At 42.3% G+C, this 25,972-nt stretch overlaps 1 protein-coding gene across 2 annotated transcripts in view; it reads left to right on the plus strand.

Moving 5' to 3' along the window:
* The window catches only part of LAMA3 (laminin subunit alpha 3), a 114,378-nt gene that overhangs the window by 73,890 nt on the left and 14,516 nt on the right, over positions 1 to 25,972 (plus strand). For both annotated transcript variants that reach the window (XM_086472719.1, XM_086472720.1), the window contains 19 exons: positions 661 to 891; positions 4,611 to 4,724; positions 8,471 to 8,580; positions 10,463 to 10,543; positions 11,784 to 11,890; positions 14,565 to 14,615; positions 15,005 to 15,156; positions 15,714 to 15,824; positions 15,924 to 16,035; positions 16,578 to 16,745; positions 17,578 to 17,774; positions 18,914 to 19,030; positions 19,561 to 19,715; positions 21,073 to 21,214; positions 21,810 to 21,909; positions 22,281 to 22,397; positions 22,481 to 22,660; positions 23,734 to 23,876; positions 24,932 to 25,108. In XM_086472719.1, coding sequence (XP_086328845.1) covers positions 661 to 891; positions 4,611 to 4,724; positions 8,471 to 8,580; positions 10,463 to 10,543; positions 11,784 to 11,890; positions 14,565 to 14,615; positions 15,005 to 15,156; positions 15,714 to 15,824; positions 15,924 to 16,035; positions 16,578 to 16,745; positions 17,578 to 17,774; positions 18,914 to 19,030; positions 19,561 to 19,715; positions 21,073 to 21,214; positions 21,810 to 21,909; positions 22,281 to 22,397; positions 22,481 to 22,660; positions 23,734 to 23,876; positions 24,932 to 25,108 — 2,565 coding nt within the window. The remainder of the gene's footprint in view (positions 1 to 660; positions 892 to 4,610; positions 4,725 to 8,470; positions 8,581 to 10,462; positions 10,544 to 11,783; positions 11,891 to 14,564; positions 14,616 to 15,004; positions 15,157 to 15,713; positions 15,825 to 15,923; positions 16,036 to 16,577; positions 16,746 to 17,577; positions 17,775 to 18,913; positions 19,031 to 19,560; positions 19,716 to 21,072; positions 21,215 to 21,809; positions 21,910 to 22,280; positions 22,398 to 22,480; positions 22,661 to 23,733; positions 23,877 to 24,931; positions 25,109 to 25,972) is intronic.

Here is a 25,972-nt window from a genome sequence, read left to right on the forward strand (position 1 = left end):
TCGATGGAAGATGATTCATTGCAGCCTCAGACTGTACTTAATAGGGATGGAACGAACTTGGTGTCTAGCTACCTGGTTCAGAATGGGTGTCCAACATTCAGGCAGGGGAACTTACCAGGGCTTATTCCCACCTTAAATCTGTGCTCAGAAGGTCAAACTGGGTTATTTATTTCTGCCTCATATATAGGCAAAAAAGATGTTTCTTCAAGCCAGATGCCATATGCACTAATGCTGTGACTGTTAGCAGCAAGAAAGCATACGAAGGCAGCCCTCAAAGACTGCACTTCCAGGACTTTGCTTACTCTTAAAGATAAAAGCGTTTTCCTCCACCCTTTTATGGTTTGTTGGGTGATATCTCAGTGAAATTTGGGTGACTGAAAAAGAACCTATATGCTTCTTCACTTTGAGATACCTCAAAGCCGTATGTACCTTGCAAAGTAAAGGGCACCTTCCTTTTTATGATCATTATTCCATTTTCCACCTATCTTGTCTTTACATTCATATTTATTTTCCTGGCCTCTATTTCACCCCACACCAGCTGGCACTATAGGTGTCTGTTCCATGGGATTTTTCTCCCTTTTTCTGTCATCCTGTCTTCTTTGCAGATACTCTTTTTAAGAAACTGTAGGGCTGTGCTCATTTTGTACGCTTAATGTGCAGGGAAACTTCAGGCATGCCAGCAGCAATGACCTTGTATCCAGAGAAGAACTGATGACAATCCTGGCTGGACTAGATGGTTTACACATCAGAGGCCTTTACTTCACGGAGACCCAGCGATTATCCCTTGGTGAGGTTGGGCTGGAAGAAGCCACCAGCGCAGGGAGCGGCAGCATTGCGTACAGTGTGGAGACGTGCTCCTGCCCCCCGGAGTACGCTGGTGACTCATGTCAGGTAGGAAGAGTTTGCCTCCATACCGTGCCATTATCTTCTGTCTTGCCTACAGCTATGCATACTGGTTTAGTTAGAGGAACAGGCTAGTTATTAAAGTAATTAAATGCGCTTCTTGGAAGTGTGTGCACTTTGAATGGCTCAAATACTTTAACTGTCTGAGAAGGCACTGTAGGGTTATTCAACTCGTGATTGCTTTTGTGGAGCTGTGAATGTCACTTTACGTGTGCAAGGCACTATAGTGAGGGTTTCTTCTGTGATGCCCTATGAGAGGCTGAATAATTTTGGTGGATACTTTAATGGAGGGAAGGTCAGAACTGACTTGATCAAAGTCTGTGAGACCCTACACAATGGAGAAGATTCCTGGTGTTCCTTATTTTAGCAGGGTCCAAGGGAAGTAACCTTCATTTTGGATACTTTCTTATTTTTGGAGAAAAATGTTTGAAAGCTGAGGTTAACATATTTGCAAAAAATATTTGGAGATATTTTTATGAAAGATAATGTAAACATTGCAAAGTAATACTGTTACCTGAAGAATGGTGAAATCCTAGCTGTAGTTGTATATCCTGTCCCTGATGCTGTTCCTGTAGCTGTAATTCTTTTGGTTGTCACTTTGCTTAGCTTGGAGCTTGATTGTTCTCATGTGTAAGCACCCAAGGCAGCAGAATAAGGTGCTGGAGAGATAAGTGGTGTACAAAGTGCACAAAATATGAGGAATTATTCTCTCAGAAAATGATTGAGGGTTACCATAAAGCAGCAATTGCTGTAGCAACCTTGCAAATGTTTTTGAAATGAGAATGAAAGAATAATATCTGCAGTGGAGCAGCTGCAGAGAGACTGAACAAAGCAACATTTAGGGCTGGCTTATGCCTCGTGTGTGCATCCGCTGCTCAGGGCAGCTGGTCATCACCTGCTGAATACCATTTTGGAAATATTTCTAGAAACTTATTTTTTCACACATTTGATGTTCCCTGCCACACGCAAATTAAGGAGCGTTGACTGAAATTCCGGCTGCCATCCCATTGCTTTCAACGTACGGCCTCAATAAGCTGAGCGGCTGGGGGGGTTTTATATAACCTAGTGGAAATACGTAGCCAAAGGAAGAGATCAAGACACTCACCTGGGTAGTTCATAAGCCCCATGTGTTTATGCAGCATTACTCATGCGGTGATTTACTGCTCTAATCACCTCACTCTGTCTGGCTGCCTTAGGTGGGGAGGAGGTGATGCCTGCCACACCCCGGCTTAGGCATACAGGGAGCTACAGGAACTGCGGGGTTACTTGTTAACCTCAGGAGCAGTAATGCGTGCTGTACAACTTGACTCACGTCTAACGTTTAAAGGTGGGGCCCGTCGCCGCACGGAGCCTCGTTAATCTGAGTCAGAAGCTGGAGAAGAAGGGGCGGGGGGGGGGGTATAAGAGAACAGGCGAGCACCAGGACAGCAGCGTGTGTTCACAGCGGAGCTAAAGTAAAATGATGGTCCCAGCGCAGAGGCTGAGGAACGTAGGTTGGCTGGTTGTCACATTAGTAGCCCTGGGGCACTGTTTAGCAGAAGATATGCAACAGAGGCTATCGTATCCTCACCTTCAGGAGAGGAGTCAGCAGCAACAAATTCAAAGGGATTTTTACCTGAGACAGGTAATCTGTTAATTTTCCCTTGCCTCCTTCTTTCTCTTTGTTTTTAAATGAATTTGATAACAACTTATACATTACTTAGTAAAAAATAAGAGTGCCAGTCTTGTGTCTCAAAGTACTTTGCTAACAAAAGTGTGTGCGAGATGTTTCTTTTAAATTCCTGTTTACTTGAAAACAATCAGCCTGAACTCCTAAGAAAGGGAAAGTGCTTAGAGCTTTATCTTTGCGTGGAATCAATTTCTTAGTATCTCAAATGCTACTTCAAAAACAAAGTGCCCATGTACTCCCAATATGTTGTTTTAAAGACAACATAAATAGAAAACCAAAAAGCTGCAGGATTTTTTTTTTCAAAATGTTTTGGATATATTTTTAAAATCAGCGATTCATTTTGCTCTCCAAAGACAGACTTTCAGTAAATAAATTTGATATGCATTAGAGCCTATATTTTACTTAGTCATGCTGTTTAATGTATCTCAGGCCCTGGTTTCTTCAGGAGCTGTGTGTATTGGCTCCCTGTTGTTCAGGCAACATAGTCACTCTTTCAAAAATTTATCTGAAAAATTTCAAGTGCCTGTTCTAAATGCAGCCCTTGCTCACGCTGGAGTCAGTATTAAAAGCTGTCAATGATGTTAGGATTCTGCATACTACTTCTTTTTTTCTTTTTTTTTCCATTTATCTCACATGTGAAGAAGGCAAAGCTGCCACTAGCAACTGGTGTTTAAACAGCAATAACCCAATATTCCTTTTGGGATCTGCTTTGGAAGAGGAGAATTATTTTTTTTCCTTTGGTGGTTCCATGGTTAATCCTGCCCCTGCTTCAATACTTACACCTCAAACCACCGGAACATGATTTGAAACACCGTCCCCCCCAACCCGTTGCTCTTCAGATTAGTCCCATCAGTCTTGGTGGTGCAATTGCTGTGAGAAAAGATTTATGGTTTTAAAGTTCAGCTGTCATTTGTTTTCTGAATGTCATTGGGGCCGGCCCCTAACCGTGAGGCAGAGGCGAGGTGTAGGTACAGTGCAGAAGTACGTTGCCCGAGGCAGGAGCCTGGGAGGTGTTGGCGTCGCGGGGAGCACAGCCTTCTCTCCACTTCCACACAGCCTCTGATCTTCCTTGCACCGCACCAGCTCAGTTACTAGTGAAGAAGAGCTGGGAAATAGAAGGGATAGACTTATGTCCAGTCACTTCTGGTTTGGTTGGTGTGCCAGGAGGGTGCTGAGCAGAGAAGGTGGGCGTGAATTTTGTGTTTGCTCTGTATACGGGAAGGCTCCATGCCCGGGAGGAATTCCTTGTATTTTCCCTCCCCTTGTGCTTTCCCTGCCCATACCAAGCAAGAACCTGGTTTTAACGTATCAGTTACTACCTTCGTGGTGTAGGCTAACGAGCTTCACGTCTCTTGCTTCATTCATAATGTTCCTCTGGTTCAGCTCCCTGTTTAAACCCAATTTTGATCTGGCAGGCTGTGCTCCTGTGCCCTCAATAGCTGAACATTCTTCTCGTGCTTCACGGGTCTCTGGGGCAAGCCTGTACTTAGAAATCAGACCGCTGTATATTTTGTTGTATCACCTAGCTCTGTCTAAGCATGGCTTAGTATAGCTCTAGGTAGACTTATTGTGGAAGTCATGAATTCGTGTAAAAGGTACCTCATTAGAAGTATTTCTAAGGAATACACCATAGTTAAATTAATATCAACATTTCATATAACCACTAGCTAATATGTGAGATTTCCGTACGTTCTTCTTTGAGAACACTGTAGTATGAATCTGTATTCAAATCTTTCTCTGTGGTTTAAAAGTGATATTCTACATCTTCGTACAAAGCCACAGGAAATGTGTTTTGCTCAGAGGTTAGAATCAAAATCCCCACTACAAAGTGTGGAGCACAGGGTTCAGATTAAACCTCTTCAGCTCCATTCACTGCTATTCACTGCGTTAAAATACTTGTAATTTAAACAAAAATATGGGCTTAGAAGAGCTTGCAGGGAAATGTACACTTCCACTACTCCTTGGAAATGGCAAACAATTTCAAAATACACCACCTGTAAAACTTTCTGCGATATTTTTTTTCTCTCTTACTGTCCAGGAATGTGGCCTTGGATTTTATCGTGAGAATAAAGGATTATTAACTGGACGCTGTGTCCCATGCAACTGCAATGGAAATTCAAACAGGTGTCAAGATGGTACCGGAAAATGTATTGTAAGTAACTATTAACATTCAAGAAATTAATTGGAAAAAAAAGGAGGAAAACACATTTACCTCACTGCAGTATGGACTATACAGTATTGTTAAATCCCAAGCAACTAAAAATAACCCTTGCATGCCTGATTCTCTATATTTTGTACTGTTCATAAGCGTAAGTTGCATACACTTATATGTGTGTTTAACATAACTGTGGGCCATTAGAATAATTTATGTCCTTGTTTTCATTTTCTTAGTTCCCCTATAGTTTTTGTTAGCTCATGGTACAAAAAGTCACCAAACTAGTACATATGTAGGTGTTTGCACTTATGTAAGTACATATGTAAGTGTTGCACACGTATAATAAATCTGATTCTTATCCTGGCATATGCAGTCCTTAGTTTTCTACATATGTGCTGGGGTTTGCCAGCGCTGACAAACGGCACATTTGTGCATAGCGTAGCCTTTGCAGGATCTCTTGTTTAATCAGCACTGGTAAACCTCCACTAATTTAATCTACAGCTAGGTGGATTAAAAAAAGTTGAAATAAATAAAATGAGATAAAGGGGATAAAAGTTAGATTAATTAGAAAATTTCAGCTGTTATGGAAGACCTAGTGGGGCAGATTTTGCTCCCTGCCACACTGCATTAAACCCAAAGCAGCCTCACGGGAGTGGATCAGCCCTCGTGGGAATGGAAGTGCGACATTTGGCCAACTGTGCTTCTCCAGCTTATCCGTGACGCTTCTTTGAACAGTTTGTTCTGAAAAATTCCCACTTAAAAACTTTTCACTGATTTTTTCACTTACTGTGTAAACAAGAACCTTGCCAACATCTTTCATGGTCTGTCTTCTCTGTTACTTCTTCCTTGTTCGTGCTGCATCCATTCTGCCTGCGGTGCATTCCTGCGCGTTATGTCATTCCACCCGACTTCGTCTCAACCAAGCCTCTTGCTTTAATGGAAACTATAAACCAATTCAGCACATTCTGGGGGATGACTTACAGGCTGCTGCTTCGGAGAGGGCAGGCTGTGACAGGAAAGTGCTGCAGCAGAGCTATAAAGATGAAGTTTTACTTCAGATGGAAATTATAAAGGAAAAAAAAATGCAAATTTCACTTTTACCTCATGAAGTATGTGATTTAGGTTTGACTTTGTACCCTCCTTCTCACAGCTGGATTAACTTTCACATCGGTAGAACTAAATCAACATTTGGCTCTGGGACAAAATTTAGGGCAAGCAAAGTCATCCAGGCTAATGCAGTGAAAAATGAAAGCCCAGAGGGCCTGTGTTTCCATCATGAGCCTCCACCTAATAAGGAGCAAGTTTGTCTCTCCTTAGAGGAGCCATGGGACAAAGACCAGTAGCGCTGCAGAGAAGACCGGGAGGCTTCCCAATGTGGGCTTGTCAAGTTTCATGTCCAAATTGCAAAGCTTGCTCACTTGGCCTCCTCCTTTGTCTCCTCATCTGGAGCACTGGACCCCCATACCTTCACATGTCAGCACCTCTCCGGTGATGTGAGGCTAAGCCCAGGCTGACTCTTTCCTCTGTGGCAGCAGTGCCATCCTCCCCAGCTCAGGCAATAGCTGTCCCACTGCATGCTGGGGGAAGGAGAGGGGTGCAGTGCTGCGCTGCCGAAAGTGGAGGAGGATGGAGTGCAGGAGGAGGTGGAGAAGACGGAAGAAATGGTTCTCAAGTGCAGGGAAAAGCTGGCCCTCTGCCGTTAATCAGTCCCGGCGTCCTCATGGTCCTTGCCCTTCCTGCTGAAAGGCACGTTCCCTCAGGAGCAGCACGGTGCTGAGACTTGCTCATCTCGTGACAAGTTGTTTCATGTCACGTAACCCCATGTACGTAGGTGTTTCTGTTGTGGCCCTGACACACTCTACTCCGGCTTCCTCGTACCATATGGGTGCCTATGGAGTCAGCTTTCAGAGTTTGCAATACTTGATGGTTTGGAGATGCTGTGACTCCAGGGGTGTCTCTGGCCCTTTGAAACTCGAAGGAAGACCCGTGAGGGAGTTGCTGCTCTGGCTTCATTCCACCGTGCCTTGGGAGCGCTGGGTTATGTTCTCCAGTTCTTCTGCGCCTTGTAGCCAGAGGAACAGCATGGGACATTCGGAGTGGCTTATGTGTGAAATATCTTGAACTTTCTTCAGCAATTATAGAATTGCTTCAGTTCCAATAGACAGAGTGAGCAAAACAAAAGCTAGGAGATAAACTAGGGGGGGTTGCTCCAAGATGAAACCAACGTGAATATTTTTAAATAACTCTCTTTTACTCTTCTTGCAGTTTAATTTATTCTTCAGGATTATAAAAATTTAATTATTCAGAAACAGTTTGAATTTTCCATGAGCTTTTTGCAGGATACGTGCCCCAGCTTTTATAGAGGCTGCATTTTAAAATCGTTCCTTTTACAAACATAGTGTCTTCATATTACTTTAGCTTCTCCTAGTTAAATGGCCCATATGTGAACTGGAGCTTTTCCTGTTCTTTCCCAGAACCTTTCACAGATGAGCCACAAATTTAGTTCTTTAACCAAAACAAAAACAAATTAGGGGTTACAACGTGCAGAGTCTGAGGGAAGGGCTGTTGATGTGGTTGAGGGAATCTGGGTGTGAAGAAATGTGGATGGGAATAAGAGTAAGAGGAGATGGGAGAGACAGAACTGTTTCTCATTTGTAGGGAAGAATGCCCCTCTGCTGCAAAACACAGTAGTAGGGCCTTCAGCCATAGCCCTAATTCATCAAAGTCCATGAAATGGGAGTGCAGTCTGCTCAGTGACTGCTTCCAGCCCATTTCCCACTTTCTTGTTCCGTCTTTCACTTTAATAGGACGCTCTCAGCTCTGTGGGACACTGGGTCGGTCTGTTGCATGTTGAAGAAAACAGTTTTAGAATTTGGGAGCTTTAATGTCCCTTGAGTGTTGACCTGCTCAAAATTTCTATTTTAAATTAGCATTGCTTTAGGTAATGCTAAGCAGCTTGCTTATCCTCTCCCCATAGTGTGTAAATGTAGAATCGTTGAGTCATTTAGGTTGGAAAAGACCTTTAAGATCATCAGGTCCAACCAAATGTGTATGACAGTTAGACAGCAGCAGGAATAAGAACGTTTCTAAAATACTATAGAATTCCCATCAATTTTATAATGGAAAAAGTGTCTCTGTTGTATCAGTTTCAATTATTTTCCCAGCCTTTGCTTTTCGTTATTTATTCCAGTCACCCCAGATAAATACAAATTACATATACGCTGGAGAACGTACATGAAATTCGATTCTGATCTGAATTTACTAAGAGGAATACTTTTTATATTGATTTTATGGAAATTTTTTTTTAAGACTGTATTTGGGCTCAATTAATTGCATGCTTTTAAATGATATCTGCCTTCTAATTAGTGTTAGAATGCAACATTTAAAGTGCCATTTAAACATAGTGATTTTTAATTGAAATATCAAGGCATAGAGAGTGCATTAATGGAATGTTCCTTAACAAACGATGCATCTGATTGAATTTCTTTAAAAATATGTTTAATGCTGCTTATTTATCTGTTGCTTTTCCACAATAGTGTGCAAATTGTGTTTTCAACAATTAGAGAATGACTGGAATCAATCTGTCTTGGTCATGAAGGCAGTTTGGCAGTAAATGCTTCGTTATGTGGAAGGGAAAGAACATATCCTCTGAGTAGATTGATTATAATTTTTTGTTTAAATAATAAAAAAGCCATATTGAGTGCTAAAGCACTGTTAACTGTCTTGCTTGTTTCCTTTTGAAGAATTGTCAGTATAATACTGCTGGGGAGAAATGTGAGCGCTGTAGAGATGGTTATTTTGGAGATGCCACTCAAGGTTCCTGCCGGGTGTGTCCTTGTCCCTATACAAACAGGTACAGTAAAAGGTCGTAAGAAGGCAAGCAGGGAAAGGGGAAAAAAAAAAAAAAATTTAGAAAAACCCCCCAAACCCTGCTACCGTAGGATGATAATGATCTTTTTCTGTATTCTTGTATTGCCCTACACACTGAGGCATCAGACCCGTCTGAGGCACGTTAGACCAGCAGTAACTTGGTGGTCTGTCTCACGGCACCACCTTTTTTAATAAGCTGAGTACTCCAATTCTTCCTTGGTTCCTGAACCGCAAAGGCAGCTGCTCACTGCCTGGGGGAGCCTCAGGCAGCTGTAATGGGCTTATGTACAAAACCACCAGTAACTCCTTCGTAGTGGGATGGACATCTTTTCCCCTTTCCATTTCCCCTTCTGGGCGTATCCAGAATCTTTCTTGTTTACTGAAATGCAAGATGTAGGTTATCTTTAGTCTCGCGTTTAACACCATTACTCTGGCTAGGAGGTAAGTGGCAGCAATGAAACAAGCCTTTTATATGAATTAAAAAAAAGTTAGTAGGATGCAAAAATAATATAAAAATAGGAAAGCTCTTAAGCACGTATCTAGATTTCTGAAAGAGTGTGGTTGCTCTGCAGGTGGAAGCTCTGTTTGAAGTACAAACATACTGAGCTAGAAAAAATCAAATTTCTTTGGATCTAATAAGGTAGTCAGGCTTTTAAAATTGGGTAGTAAATTGCATTTTAAATGCATGTTATGTTTAGCCACGTTGTTTGTCATCATTGGTCAGCTCTGAAAGGTGAAATGTGTTAAATAAAAGCAAATTTAAAAAACCCCTAAGCGATACATTGCTAAAGGCACCACATAGTATTTGCCAGATGCATTAGCAAACACCAAGTAGCCTTAAGTAAGAGATTCACACTACCAGACAATAGACACGTTTTTCATTCATCAGAGAACTCTCTGATAGATCTGTTTTTCACAGCACTGGCCTCTTCTGCAGGTGCTTGCCTGAGGCTGACTGAACATATTTTTAGTCGTCTTTTGCTTTAAGAGTGCTGAAATACCTAGGGAGACCATAAACCCAGGCAGTTTCATAGCTGCACATTAGGGTGTTAAATACCATTCCTGACATAGGAAATGCACCCCACCTGGCATTATTGGAGTTGACTAGTCAAATTATATGTAATTCTTAGTGCAGACATCTGTCTTTGATACACAAACTTGCTTTGTCCAACCGTTCGTAGATTAAAAAATGGAAATAGCAAACATGGCCTCTCCCTGCTTCACCTCCTGCCTTCTCCTTCCCAAATATTGGCCAAAAAAAAAGTTTTTTCTCCCAGAGAAACTTGAATCTAGGCAAGTCTGCTAGAAAGAGCAGATAAAAATGTTCGTTGTGTTAACCGGATACACTCTAGAGCTCCCCAAACAGTGCACAACTCTATTCTGCAACTCTATTCTGCCTTGGTCAAAAAAAACCCCAAATGATATTAGCTACATAAAAATATCCTCTAATATTTCCATCCATAAAAAAGGAAAAAAAAAAAGCTATCCGAACAGGAGGAAATGTTGTCTAGCACAGGCTATTGATTCTTGCCTAGTAAGATAAAATAGCAACCCAGGCTTGTTTTATTTTACAACATCAGTGTTAAGGTTTATTTTACGCATTCCTTTGGATAGTGTACTATTATACTCAGTCCAGAGGGTCAGGAAATTATTATTTTTTAGTCTAAGGAAAGAATGTAGACCAAAAATATGAAACTTCAAAGAATTAGTCACAGCATTTAGCTAGAGGCAGTTAAATTAGCTGGGAAGTAATTAGATGGTATAAAAACTTTTTAATCTGAAAGTCATTTAACTGAGCTTAGCCTCTAGAGTGTAAAACCTATTTGATGTTGTGCTCACCATAATATTTTTGTGTCTTCTCAAAGATTTGCAACTGGCTGTGTGGCAAATGGTGAAGAAATTCAGTGCCTCTGCAAAGAAGGCTATACTGGAGTTCGTTGTGAACGGTAAGTGACTTGTTTCTCAAGGCCAACAGTTCTTGAGAGGCGCCGTAAAAGGAGGTATGTCTGTGTGGGGTAACGTATGGATGTACGCATATGCACAGAGTGCACATATATGCCTTGCCTTATCCTGCACGCTTTCTGGTAATAATGACTCCCACTTAACTTTTTCATTTTTCCAATTAAAAACATTTTCCTGTTTCCTCCAATGTGCCCGTGGGCACTTCAGCGTTAGTTATCCAACAGCGATCGCGTAACGTTTAACACCACAGCCCTCCTCCCAGAGCGTTCTGCTGTGCTCCGCAGGAGGAGCGTACAAACCCAACGCTGAAGCCGTCGCTTTTGCTGGAACACTGCAGCAGTTTGGCAGAGCACAAGAGGAACAGCGGGGCAGTTGGGGGCAGGCGGAGGAAGCAATTTCACTGAGATTCAAATCCAGGGAGAATTCAAGTGGAGTGGAGTGGTGTTTTGTCTGGTTTGGAAACTTGAGGCCAAGAAGTCACGATGTCTCACCCGAAGACAGTACCTCCAGTAGCGCGTTGTCTTGTGCTTCAGGACTGTTACCTTTGCCATCTAAGCTGCCGGTTACAGGCAGATTTTTCTCTCCCAGATCTAACTGTACCTCAGCTGCTCATCACGGCCTTTTGATCCTGCGTTACTACCCCTATAGGTCTTACAACAGAGTGGCTTCTAAGACTATTAGCTAGAGAGTCTGGACAACATATTTTACATATAAAATATTTAGAGATCACTCACAGACTGCTTTGCTGGCAGATGGCAAGAGGAGGTATCACCCAACAGAAGGGGGATAATGTCATTCAGTGCCATTGCTTTTTGAAATCTCAACATGTGCTTGCAGTATGATCCTCCTTAATGTGTGTTTTCTGGTAGGATCACAAACCAGAATGGTGTGGCTTGCTGGGATAAGCCTTGTCAAATTCTCTATGTGTGTCTGTATCTGTGTGCGTTGTATTTTTTCAGATTAAGTGAATTATTCCTATACGAGCATTGTGGGAGTTCTTTTATTTTTAGAATAAAAATCTGCAGTACTTAGAACTATTTTTAGCATAGCGCAGAGGATACTGTAAACCAAAAATATACCCTTTTTTGTCTAAGTCAAGACATGAAATCAATCTCGAAAGTTTCTTCAGGAGAATAACTGGTGGTTTTTTTTGTCAAGGAAAAGTATATTTCACAGAAGTAGCTTCAAATATTTAATAAAATTTATTTGTATCTCTCTATCTAGCTGTGCTCCCGGGTATTTCGGAAATCCACAAAAATACGGAGGCTACTGTCAGAAATGCACTTGTAATAATAACGGACAGCTGGCTAGCTGTGACCGCCTGACTGGAGGTACGTGAGGGCCTGTGAACATGGAAGGGAGTGTTGCTTTCTCTGGGAAGCAGAGGAGGAAGGTATTTAGATGAGCTGAACTGAAGGAAAGGTGTAGACTTACAGGAAACGCAGATTATTTTTAACAAAAAGTAAGGCTTCCTAAAATGTAGCACCATGGTAATACAAGGGCTGTCCTGAGTAATCGACTTCACCCTTGTAAGCCATTTTGTCATGTATTGCCCTTTATAAATACTACCAGTTTTATTTTGGTTTTCTGTTTCAGGGGTATGTTTTTAAATGCGTTATGGTTCCTCTTCTGACATGGTTAAGTCGTATCTTGCCATTCTGTTAGGGCTTATGAAACTGAGCAGTCTCAGTATGCCTTTTTCAAATGGATTTGGGACAGATAAGTGACATCTTCACGAGGTCTGCATCAAGCGCTGCCATCTTAGGTATCCAAGCTAACAGTTTACAGTAGAAGTTAGGACCTGACTTAGGAGGCTGTTTTCTAAATCCTGCTGTACAACGTTCTGCCATCTAAGACATCCGTGATTTTCCCAGTATGGCACACATGTACTGCACTCCTAGTAAGCTCTTATAAGAATATTATGCCGCTGGCATATATTTGCTTTATCTATTATAATTCTGAAGTAAAGGGCCTGAGCCTACATTCCTCAGACTATCTTTTCCTCGGTTCACTTCAGTCCCTTCGGATATTCAGAAACATACAGGCCACCACTCCTGAAAAGGACCTTGACTCTCCCATATTTTCATTCCCCAATAAAATTATACTTTTCTTTCCCTGTAGGCAGCTTTTCCTCCTCAGATGTTAGTGAAGTGTCAAACTAATAACTTCTAATATTTCCGTGCTCTTCATTTCTCTGCACTGATCTTCACACTGCTTTCAAGTGACTGCTGAGGATCACCTTGTCTTTCCTTGGTCACAGAAATTAGAAAACCAGCAAGTGATGTGAACTGCTGTTGGCAGTTGGTGCAGTTTTTCAATAGCTGGTTCTCATTTCATATTTCATCATTGAAGTAATACGTCTTTATTACATTTATACCTTGTGTGGAACAGATCCAAGCAATGTTTGATGTTTTGTCATTCCTTTCTTTTTGAAGCAAGAGTTTGCTAGGACAAACTAATCTGTAGGGCAAAACTCAACAAGCCAGATTGTTTTCAGTTTGTCTCCAACTGTGTGTTCTGATCAGCCATCTCCTTCTCCACATTAGGAATAAAACTCTCTGTGATCATCAGCACAGCGTGTTCTAGCAGGTTTCTTGTGCGTGATGTTTGGCACTTGGCCAGAGTTTTTCTTTTCACCATTTCTTGGCTGATGTTATTTGTACACAAGCTGTAATAATAGTTTTATTTAATTGGTACTTCACAGCGACAGCTGAAATGTGCCTGGTGTTAGCCGAATTACACAACAGCAGAGCTGCACGGGTATTTGAATTTTGAACTAGTTTTCCTTCGTTCTCTTACAAATATATTCTTTGTGAGTTGTCTCCTTTTGGCAGCCATGCTTACTACCAATCCCATTTAACTTCCTGATGACTTAATATGCAAGTGCCAAAGGAAGCGGCACAGCTAGGCAGTTTGTTCCAGGCTATTTCATGCTGCTGTTAAAGTTCAGGTCCAATTCTATCATTGTAAACTCTCACAGTTGCAAGCTGTTGTTGACTCTTGACAGCAGCAGCCTATATACCCTGAGTGCTTGAGCACATCCTTTTCCTTCAGTGTGAAAGACGTGCGGCGTGAAAGACCTTTTCATTTTCAAGAGGAGATGAGAGTTTGGCAATAGGACCAAGCGTGTAAAAGGGGCTTGGGCATCAAGGCAGGGCGATCCCTGTCCTATATGACGGCATTTTTAGGAGCCAGTTCCTCTCCTGCCTCCTAGGATTTAGGATCTCAGGATGTTACAATCCCATGTGCACCTGGAGATTGTTAAGCTTCTTATAATGAGGTCTGTAAAACAAACAAACAAACCAAAACAGCACCTGGACAGGCAGGTGCTTGTGCTAGCTTGCTGGAAAGCCTGAGGGTGATATTTGATATATACCACCTGTATCTGTGGTCCAAGCTCCATGCCTTGGGTTACATAGAGTGTCTCCTTCCATGCGTACACTGTGGATTTCTCTCAAGCTTGATTAATCCCTGAATCTTGCAAGCTATGACAGGTATGAAGGAAGGCCATAAACGTTTCTCAGTTCCTTGTGGGCAAGACGTCCTTTGGGGAATCAGAATTTGGTTTGGATGTGGATGCTAAAGTAGGTAATGGGGTTTGAACCTATGTCCTGGGTAAAATGCTTTAACAATGGAGTTTTGGCTCCAATCCCAGCGGTGCTACTCTAGGCAAATTCTAGCAGCACTTGCAGCACACTTGGTGTGAGAGACCCTCCTGCTGCTACCCAAGTAGCATATATTGGAGGGGGGGGAGGGGGGGTGTTACAGTCAGTTTCCTTTGAGGGATGAAAAAGGTGTCGATCTCAGCAAGGCGTAAGTGGGAGCTGAATGTTTTGGCATGCTCAAGCCTTTTGGGTTTTTCAGCTCGTTCACAGTGGATATGGATTTATGAAAGGGCAGCACTGGGTTTTAGTGGCTGCCAAGCAGGAAAATTGAGGGCAAAAATGCAATAGTAATATTTCTGTAAGAAAATTTTGGTTACTCATAACAGTCCTGTGATTTCAGAGTGTTTCAATAATGAACCAAAAGACGTGGATCCCAATGAAGATTGCGACCGTAAGTAATAAAATAGAACTGCATTTAAATTGCCTTCTGCTGGCTTCGGATACATACTGATGACTCTTTTAAGGGTAGCAGATCTAAAAAGGACTGGAGGAGTCCTGTAATGAGTATCTTGAAAGCAAACATTCAACCAGACACTTGGAAAAATGATAAAAGAGGTGGTGAGCTAGCCAGAGGTAAATGGGGCCTCCTCCTTCTTTCTGGCTTTGGTCACTCTCCTTAATATTGTGGGCTTTGTTGTCGCCATTGTTCTTCAGGTGGCATCAGGTCACAAGCATCAAAGTGTTTCCATTGCATCTCGTTTATTAGTGTACTCAGTGAAATGTTCTGTGCACCAGATATCGATAAGATGTATTGTTTTCCTTTGCTCATGCTCCCTCCAGCTTGTGATAGCTGTGTCATTACCCTGCTGAAGGATTTGAGCACAATAGGTGATGAGCTTCAGCTGATTAAATCTCAGCTGCAAAATGTCCATGCGAGTACCCACACACTGGAGCAGATGAGACGTCTGGAAACACGCATCAAGGACTTAAAGGTAGGCACACATAAACAGAAAAGTGGATTTCCGAGTGAGCAGGTAAGAGCTGAACCTAGGAACTTGTGCCATCCTTTTGTCAGCTCGCAAGGAAACATACATCATCCTTGGATTTCAAATACCAGGTGCTGACAGCACTGGGCTTCATCTGTTAGAAGGCAGCTGTTGTTTCCATGCCATGCTCTGAAAGAGAATCTGTATCTCTGCTTTTTCTGAGGCATGCTCACCTTGAAAGCTCTGTCTCTGAGGTTTCCCTATAGCTCTGTCTTTTTCCAGCACTTCATGTCTCTGCATTACGGAAAAACTCCGACTTTCCAATTGCCAATACCAAAATTCACCCTAAAAAATTTTTCTTCGGTTGGAATAGCAGTTGCTATACTCGGAGATAAAAAAGCCCAGGTTTTAGGCAGCAATTGGTCAGCCTTCGTGTCAGTAATGCTGCTCCTACTTACCTTGGGTAAAGATCTAACCCAGTGAAATTTGCTTTTTGTCTCCTGTGTGTGGGTGATCTATTTGATTTTTATTATTTTTTTTTTTCTTTCTTTCTTTCTTTTCAGGTCTTACTGAACAATTACCGTTCTGTTGTTCGTAATCAGGGTTCAAAGGTAGATGAGTTGGAGACAGAATTCACTAACCTAAATCGTGATGTAAATGCTCTCCAGGAAAAGGTGACTTACAAAATCAATTTAAACATACACATCTCTTGGCTACACATTAGCATGCTCTATCCAGATATTTTTCATCTAATCAGTTTTTTCCCATGCTAGGCTGAAATTAACTACAAAGCAGCTGAGATATTATTTAATAATTTTGGCCAAACTCATCAGAAAGGAAAGGATTTGGTTTCACGAATACAAATAGTTGTCAACAATATACAAGGTAAAAATAGTTTCTAACTCTGTAACATGTTTTGGTTTATGGAATCTTTTCACTTTATTTAGAATATTCTTAATTAAGCACGAGAGGTTTTGTTAGAAAACAGCTTCATAAATCAGAATCTACACAGTTGTGGAATTCACTCTTCCTATTAGAAAAGTAATATATAATGTCAATTTAGGAGCCCACCTTCCCTGTGTAGTGGATGGGGACAGAGAAGCTTTACCACAGGAACATTTAGAGCAACACTTGACTGTCCTGACTTTAGTCTGGGTTGCTGTCATCGGCTCTTTAAAGACAGAGGCTTAAAATTACTGCTGTGAACTTGGTCATCTGGGACAAATTTCAAGCCCGATGACGTATTACTAGCTCTGGTCGTGTGACGTGGGATACTTTTCAGCTTAATGCAATTAATGCAAAATGGATCTGCTTCAGTAAGGAATTCGGCAATAGGCATGTCTTTTTCAGAAAAGAGCCCAGCCTTGTCTTTTGGGTCTTTTGCATAGCCTTAAGCGCATCCTCTCTTTGACAATACTTTTTTTCAGTGCTCTTGGAACAAATAGCTGGTACAAATGCGGAAGGTAACAACTTGCCCTTGGGAGATGCTGCCAAAGAACTGGCTGAAGCTCAACGCATGATGGCGGAGATGCGAAACCGCAACTTTGGCCAACTTCAAGCAGAGGCAGAGAAGGAGAGAACAGAAGCTCAGCTGCGTAAGGGCTTGCGTTCTCAGCTTCTGACTCTCTAGAAAGATCAATCTTAAATCTGAAGCATTATTGATTGTTTGGGGTGGAGTGCAGGGAGGGGCAGCTTGCAGTGGGACTTGTAGCGGTTGTTAGTCAACAGGGAAGTGGCGCTCTGAAGAGTGTGATTCATTTGACCTCTTTTATGTTTCTGCCTTCTTTGAGATTAAATGTTCCCCTATCTCTCCATTGATTACAGAGGAAGCTTTGACTAGCGCAAATGTAGAGGTCTACGTTAGCGATCACAGAATGTTGGGGGTTGGAAGGGACCTCAAAAGATCATCTAGTCCAACCCCCTGCCAGAGCAGGACCACCCAGAGCAGGTCACACAGGAACGTGTCCAGGCGGGTTTTGAATGTCTCCAGAGAAGGAGACTCCACCACCTCTCTGGGCAGCCTGTTCCAGGGCTCTGTCACCCTCACAGGGAAAAAGTTTTTCCTTATGTTAACGTGGAACCCGAATAGATGAAATTGTTGATGACATTGTGTTAATTCCGTATAAAAAAAGAAAAGTATTCAATCTTTGCAGATCATCTTCATCCTTACTTAATTTAGAAACAGCCAAATAAATGTTTATCTGTGCTCTGCATCTGCAGCAGCAAACTTGTGAGCACAGTTGATCCAGTGAGATGCTGAATAGCGTCTCTGCTTTAGTAACACTGAAATTAGTGCTGCAAAATACAGATGCTCAGTATTTCACACAACCACAGCTTTCTAATCCTAAATGTCAAGTCCTTTTGAAGGAAGCTTGTTCTAGTTCCTTTTTCTGAAGAAATCTTTTCTTTCTGGTCCTGATACTGCAGTACTGGCACGTATTAAGAATGAACTACAAAAGTACCACCAAGAAAATCATGGGCTTATTAAAATTGTGAGGGATTCATTGAACGAATATGAATCCAAAATCACTGACCTTCATGAGGCTTTGAACGAGGCGACGGGACAAATCAAGCAGGCTGAAAACTTGAACAGAGATAATGGAGTTCTGTTGGAGGACATCAAGGTAATGTTGGGGTTCGGGAGAAGAAAGTTAAACCTCAGGAGATAAGTGCTTTTGATTGCTACCTTGCAAAGCCAACTAGCTCTAATTCTTTAGACTTTCTCCAAGGTCTCTTTCCATCTTTTGACGTGTGTATGGACAGGTATAAACGTAGTCTATTCCCATTTGGGGCCTCTTTATGTGACCAGGACAGCCTGACCAAGACTTAGCTCTGATGCGAATGGGGAAGGAGAGTCTCTGCCTAGCCCTTCTCTTCAGCTGCCACTGGCCGTTTTGTTTCCTAGTCTAGATCAAATCCCTAATGCTGATGTAATTTCCGTAGTAAGTTCCTTCAAGTATTTGGCTTCAACAGCCATGAAAGATGAGAGCAATAACACAATAATTTCTACATTCAACTTTCCCTTTCAATATTCCCTTGTACCTGTATGTGCATGGACTGTACAATACATGTGCCACGTAAGTATGCACGGTTGTGTTAAAAGAAGGATGCATGTGTAGAAGTCTTACATCTCTTGACATGCTTCTCTGGTAGAGAGAGATTTGACGTGGTAGAAACCCAACTGAAGAGAGCTAAAGCACCCTTACCTGCAGCGCCACTTGTCTGGCTGTGTTTGTGGTGTGCCATTGCCCTAGAGCTACACCGTGGATTGTCACAGGGCTGCTCTAGACCAGGGAGCTTCGTTCCCCTCAGAGCTTTCAAGAGGGTAAGGTGAAGAGGTTTCACACCCCCTTTCTGGTAAGATCCCCAGATGAAGGGATAGCGTAATCATTTTATCTCTGCCATTGAGAGAACAGAAAAGATCAGGGTAGTCACCAGGGAGCTGTTTTTAAAGTTTCCAGGTTTGAGAGATCAGACACTTAGATGGTCTGTCCTGACTGTTCGTCTCAGCTGACCCGTACTGCTTTTACTTTGAGTGCTAATAGCTGAACTACTGTAGCCTGCTGCCCAGCTGTATGCTGTACTAGTGCAGATCCTGAATTTTCTCACTCTTCTAATCAGTAGGATAGCATTAGTCCCTGAACAGTATAGGCTGCTGATTAATACAGCAACAGTACCTTTGGTAAATCCACTGCAAACTAGATTAGGTAGATGCGGTTTTGCCTGCCTCTCATTTTTAACCCAACCTTTTGTTTTTCCTCAGAAACGGATTGAGGAGACAAGCGCACAACAGAATGGTATCTTGGATATTCTGAGCTCTGCCCGATCTTCCCTGACGCAAGCAAACAGTGTACTTGGATTGTTGCAAAAGAGCAAAGAGGTATAGTTAACCTTCTTGAGTTAAGGTTAAAACCTCCAGTATCTTGCTGTCACTGTAATGGGTAGTAGAGCTCCATGGCTAGGACGTGAGGCTTATCTGAGCCTCTCAAAAAGGGAAGGATCTCACAGCCCATCCTGGGTGCAAGAGAAAAGAGAAGCTTCCGTAAGAGAAGCTTGTTGAGGCTTGTGCTGTGCCTGAGGAAGGCACTGAGCTGCAGGTACCTGAATTTGGGAGAATATGTGTGAGAAATACTCTGGTTGTGCTGTTCTTGTATTTCTTTCTGGGCAATTGCTTTTAGACACAGGATGCTGGGCCAGAAGGTTCTTTGGTCTGAGTCAGTTTTTACATAATGGGTCTAGAAGCATCGTGTAATGACTAGCAGTTGTTCCAGTAACCTGCAGAGTAAGTTGGAAGGGAATGTTCTTCTCCTTGGTCTCCTCAGGGGCAGTGTACATGTAACACTGAGGGCGATGAGCACAAAATCAAACATGTGTGAATACAAATAAAACTGTGTCTTTGTAAACCCATAGGAATATGAAAGCCTGGCTGCTCAGCTGGATGGAGCAAGGAAGGATATGAATGAAAAGCTGACAAATCAATCCTTATCAGCAAGCAAAGAACCGCTGGTGGTGAGGGCTGAGGAACACGCCAAATCTTTGCAAGACTTGGCAAAACAACTGGAAGAGTATGTTGCCATTCCTGTAAATGAGCCATTTCTGTCCATGGTTGCAATGCTCTGGCTGTGACTTCCCTTGCTTTAATGACTATTTGCAAAGTTAGAAAGAAATTCGGTTTGGTTTTTTTCTGCTTCTTCATGATGTACAGGTCTGTTTTATTTTTTTCCCCACAAACCATCTCTTCCTGTGTTTTTCCTGATTTCTTTTTTTTTTTTTTCCCCAGAAGTGGGGACTCCCATAAAGCAATTTTATATTACTGGACTAACATTTCGTTAACTTCTTACTAACAAGAGAAAATCCTCATGTACAGAGCGGGAAGATGTTTAGAAGATCTTTTTTGTAGTGTTATTTCCTGTACTCATACTCAGGGATACTTTTATGATGTCAGTGCATAGGGGCAAATAATGGGAAGAAATGCTGTCGTGACTGTCTTCAGACACACCTGTTCAGCATTAGGGAGGAAAAGACTTCCTATAGTTTTTTCATCCTTCAAGGAATCTTATAGAAAGGCAAAAATATGATAAACTTGATATTAATCAAGTGTTTCTCTCTCCGTTACTTGTATTTTACCTTGGAATTATGAGTGAGGTTTTGGAGGCCTATGGTACATCAGAACAAAACAAAAAAAAGTGAAATCCTGATTTTATTTCTTTTTTTTCCTGTGTGAATTGTTTGCATTTTGTCATTACATCAACTAGAAACCATCAAAAAGTTAAATTCCAAAATACCTAACTCGGATGGAAAATTCTTGGTTAAAAAAAAAAAAAATCATTCATTTTTTGTTAGTTTTCGGTGTGGTTTTTCAAATTAAGTAGACACTGTTCTCACAAATACAAGGCAGCTAATACTGGGCGGTTGCATAGCTCACGGGGAGTGGGTAGAAGAGATTTTGTCTTTGTTTCTGATTCCAGAGCTGCTGTGCTGGTTCCTGGGGAAAACACAAGTGGTCTTGTAGCTGCTTCGTGTTGTGCTCCATTTGCCTCTCCTGTAGGATGCTGGGAGCAGCCAGAGATGATCTGGAAGCTGCAGATCTCTGAACTCCCCTGAACTGAAGTGTATTTGGGGGGGGGTCTGTGATTGAGGTGCCTTGGTGAATTCTCCTGATCTTAATCATTTAAAGGCTGCTTTGGAGGCCCACAGTTGTGCTTTTCCATGCTCCTGAACTTATCCCATCTTCTGAAGAATCTTCTCGTATTGGCCTGCCTCCAGGTTTGATATTTTTGCAGAATGAAATTACAGATCTAACTGGAAAACATGTTCTGTATTGGTGTTACTTAGAAAATACTGAGTTCAGGACTGTTCAGAACACTTCTCAAAGTCCACAGTCTTTGCAGAAGGCTACAGTTTTCACCCTGTTTCCCACAGAATAAAGAACAGTGCCAGGAAGGACGAGTTGGTGGGCTGTGCTGTGGAAGCTTCTACTGCCTACGACAATATTATTAATGCCATCAAAGCAGCAGAGGAAGCAGCCAACAAAGCTGGGAACGCAGCTGACTCAGCTTTATCGGTAAGGACCCGTAAGTGGCCAAATGATGGTAAACTTGTTACAACTAGATTTTTTAACTGTCAGAGAGGCACCAAAATCAAAGACCTGTGTGTCTCTGCGTGCCTTACTTGTCTGTGGCCGTTATATGAATGGCTGTTCTGCATGTTCATGAATTAGTCTTGGTTCAGCACTGAACAGGCGAGTTACTGCCTCCCTGATGGGGCTGTCCCTAGGCACACTAACTGTTCCTTTCAGTGCAAAATAAAGACATCTGCCTAAGGCAAGGCCGGTAGTCACTGAAGGTGATTTCAGGGGTTCTCTTTTACTTTACACCAGTAATACCCACAAGCTTTTCAGCAGAGGAGCAGCATCTAACAGCTGTGCGATAGCAATTTCTTCCTAATGCCGCAAAGTCTGATAGAAGTTTGCTGAAGATCAAGGTTGTATTATGCTTAAATTGATCTTGGTAATTGTTGTTAAATGTGGCGTTCTTCACGCGAAATCTCTGCCCTTGTGCGATTGGCTTTTTTTAAACTGGATTGAGCTTTCTCTTTTACTCTTTAAATTTTAGTATAATTATTAAAGCAGTCTTACAGTGCCGTGCTTCTGTTGCCAGACTGTGAAGAGAGAAGACCTATCAGGAAAAGCTGCAAGGTTAAAAACTGAGAGCAGTACACTCTTGAATCAAGCACAGGAGACTGAAAGGACGTTGAAAGGTACCGAGAAAGTGATAGCAGAAATGTTGGCACCGCATGAGAAGCTTTTGTTCAACCATAAATTTTTCAGTTCAGCAAAGCTCTGCAGCACGTATTTAACCAGAAGAGGCTAGTTCTGTTACAGTGGGACATCTTGTGATGGATATTTCCAATGGCAAAAAGGCCAAGAAGCGGGTTTCATACCTCTGCTGTGCTGTACTCCTTTGCAGTACTGCTGTCCAGCAAGTCCTTAGCCTTGTACTTGTTCTGCAGCACAAACGCTCGTTCAGTGCGCAGTGGCAACACAAGCTGTATAAGAGTGCAGCCTGCCCCTGTCCGAGAGAGATGGCATCTCTGTTTCAGCTCCTTACAGGGCATTCGCTGTTTTGCAGCTATTGGTCCGACCCTTGAAGACATAAAGCAAAGACTTGATGTCGCTGGTGGAAAGAAGAATACGCTGCAGGTTGATCTTGTTACTCTTCAAAATAATCTCAATGGGATAAACAGAGGTCAGTTCCTTACTGCTCACTTCTGTTTTGCCTCTTTCATCTATTACTGTAAGAATCTGCACGCGCATTTGTATATGTTTCAGATGACATCGACAGCATCATCACCAGTGCAAAGAACATGGTGAAAAGTGCCGAGGACGTCACAACTAATGTATTGGATGAGCTGCTCCCAATTCAAGTTGATGTGGAAAAAATGAAGAGTACCTATGGAAGTGCGCAGAGTGCTGGCTTCAGTAAAGCACTGATGGAGGCAAACAATTCAGGTGTCGCAAGTGCTGTCTGAGACCTGCCAAGTCACTGTTAGGGCCCGCTTGAGCACAGGAGTTGGACAAGATGGCCCTCAGAGTACCTCCCAACTGCTGCTGCTCTGGGCTTCTGTGGTTTTCTACTACAATGACTAGAGAAGGGACCCAGAAAATTAGCTTAGGCTGGATGTCTGTTAGCTGAAATTAAGTGAAATGGATTGCACAGAGCCTGTGTTGAATACAAAGTAAGGCACAATCCCAATCCCAAACAGGATCTGGTTTCATCTTTTCAGCCACTTTGTCTGGTAAAGTCAAGTGAGGGAAAACATTTTAAATAAGGTAAATCCAAGAGCTAGCCCTGCGTGTTATTGCAGTGTTGTAAGTCATCCCTGCAGTTACAAGAGCGGCTTCGAAGTCATATTTAGAGAAACAATAGGTCTGGATTTCTTTTTATTTGCCTTCTGCATCACGGGGTTGCAGTCTGCTAATACTTTCAGGCTTTTTTTTTTTTTTTTTTTTCAGTCACAGGAGATGAAAAATTGTTTCTTGTTTTAATGAATGTTGAAATTTCCATAGTATCTCCTTTTCTTCTAAAATACACCTGCCCAGATATTGTAAGGCTCACTGCTGAACTGTGACCCCTGTCTGCTGCCCATTATCCTCATCCAACCCTAGCATCTGCAGTCACTGGATAATAATGTTAGAGAGCACATCCGTGTCTCATGACTAGCAACCCTGACACAAGAACAGAAGGCAGCCCTGCTGGGTCAGGCCAGCAGTCTGCCAGCCTCCGTGTTCACTCTCCCACAGTGGCGGCAGGAGATGCGACTCCGGGACTTCACATAGCCGTGCTTTCAGTCACCTAGTGCTGTGGCCTCTGCAGATAGCTTTGCCCACGAATTCCGGGAGTACAATAACCTCTGCATAAACTGCTAGTTTCAGCAAGGGGTTCCTAATATTGTAGGACTGATGAAAACAGTTCTGTCATCACCCTGCTCACTGCTCTTCTGATAATTGTGTAGTCATACTGTAGTTTGGCACCTGTTTTCCTCCTCCTTTCTGTCATCAATTATGTTTTTCTTTCATTGCAGTAAAAAAATTGACAAACAAACTTCCAGATCTGTTCAGCAAGATTGAGAGTATCAACCAACAGCTGATGCCAATAAGCAACATCTCAGAGAACGTAAACCGCATCAGAGAGCTGATTCAGCAGGCAAGAGATGCTGCAAATAAGGTCTGTCCTGAACATTGCAATCATGCTTAACCTCAGTGGTTTGGACACAGCGGTACTTTTGTTCCTCTTTCTCTTTCTAAATCATTTTGTCAAAATGTGTGTGTAAGACCAAACATAAACTTAATTCAACAGCACCACCCAGCCCTTAAAGTAACTGTGATGACGGGAAGCATAATAGTTGCTACGTAAAAATGAGTGGATGCAGTGCCATTCTGCTCCATCCTCCTCCCGCAGGGTTCTTCCAGGTCACCTCTGTAATACTTCTTTGTACAACAGCCTCTTTTCTTCCAAGGTACGTGTGTCGGCTTTGGCAGCCGGGGTCGAGTCAGCTCTGCAGCTTCGAGGCAGGGCTGTCCATGTCCACGCATGGCCAGTGCAACACTGGCGCGTCCACAGACCTTATGTGGTCTCCAGCTGCCCCACGATGTTACGAGTTGGTCACTAGCATCTTCTGATCAGACTGCCCTTTCTCCATTTAAGCACCTGCTGTAGTTACTCAAGGGGTAGCAAGGCCTGAGGTCCCAGGGAAGCATCCCTGAGGTCCTCACAAATAACCCACATTTAACAATGAATAAGAGGAATCTGTGACCATGGTGTAAATAGCTGTGATAGGATGTGTCTTTATTAATATCAGAGGTGCATTACCATTGCCAACAGACAGTCAAGTCCAGCTAAGTGAAGCATCAGGATGTGTATGTAGACATCTAAATAATTCATAGGCTTGCTCTTGAGAGCTGCAGGGCATGTCCTTCCCTGTCTGTGTGATGAAGGTAACAATTACTTGTCAGAGGTGCGGTAAGGGTGGATTAATTGATGTCTGGAGTAAAAGTGCTCTGTTAAGTGATAAGTATTGACAATACAGAATACTGTATTATCCAGTCTGTTTCCTAATTATATTGTGGAGTAGGATCAGAGTCCAAATCTATTGTAACTGATGGCTGTAACATGACTAGGCTATATAATAGGTTACTTTGCAGTTAAGCACAGCCATGAAATAAGTAATCAGTAGTAGCAACAGTTAACTATAACGTACTGAATTTTGGTTTTCTTAACAGGTTGCTATTCCTATGAGGTTCAATGGCAGCTCTGGTGTAGAGGTTCGACCTCCAAGCAACCTTGAAGATCTGAAAGGCTATACTTCACTGTCTTTCTTTCTCCAAAGACCTCAGACAAGATTAGACACTCCCCAGAGGGCATCAAATAAGTTTGTACTGTACCTGGGTAATAAAGATGTAGGTGTATTTTGGGATTTAATCTGATTTTTAGAACCAGACAATGTGCTTTGGTGGGAAATGATTTATTTTGACTGAAGTTTATAGCTACTGTTGGGCCATTTCTTTATTATTGCTATTATGTGGTGGCAGCAGTGCTTTCTGAATAGTTCATTCCTCTGCTGGCAAAGTAACTTGTTGGGTGACTGACTGCTTCACCCTTTGACGCTTTGCTCTTTTTGCTGCTTTGGAGGTTACTTCTCGGCCGTGGATACCATCATGCAGTCTTGTCGGAAGGGTCGGGTTCTGCAGCAGTCAGCACAAACTCAGCCCAACTCCTGCCTCAGAGCTTTGACTCTTTTCACAGTCTAAGTCACTGTGAGTTTCTCTGTTGGTTAAAAAACAGTGATCACTTCAGTTTTAAAATTCAGTCCCTCAGCTCTTAATTTCTTTCTCTTCTGAATATACAGAATAGTACAGACCTGCTTCTGCATTCAGGCTTGCTCAAGCACCATCAAACATTTTAAAAATTTCCTGCACTTGGTTCCTAACTGTGTATTTTTAAGTCGTGTTACCTGACAGCAGCTATGTCTGTAAGTGAGTCTTGTGCATACACAGAAAGCTGTTTGAAGGTAGTTGTTCTACGCTGGATTTCACCTTATTATCCCCTGACTATCTGGCCAGGATATCCGTTGACAGCATTTTAATTGTTACCTGTGAAATAAGTTCTGTTGGAGAAGTAAAATGTGAATTGTTTGGGAATGTGACTGGTTCCAGTCACCTCAGTAGGAACCGTTGCCCTTGACTGTTACTACAAACATCATTTTATTTCACAGAGGTTAAGTCTCATTTTTAGTGAAGGCATCATGTTTTCATGGCTTTAGC

The sequence above is a fragment of the Leptosomus discolor genome, chromosome 13 (genome assembly GCF_034619465.1).
Source record: "Leptosomus discolor isolate bLepDis1 chromosome 13, bLepDis1.hap2, whole genome shotgun sequence".
Lineage (NCBI taxonomy): Eukaryota > Metazoa > Chordata > Aves > Leptosomiformes > Leptosomidae > Leptosomus > Leptosomus discolor.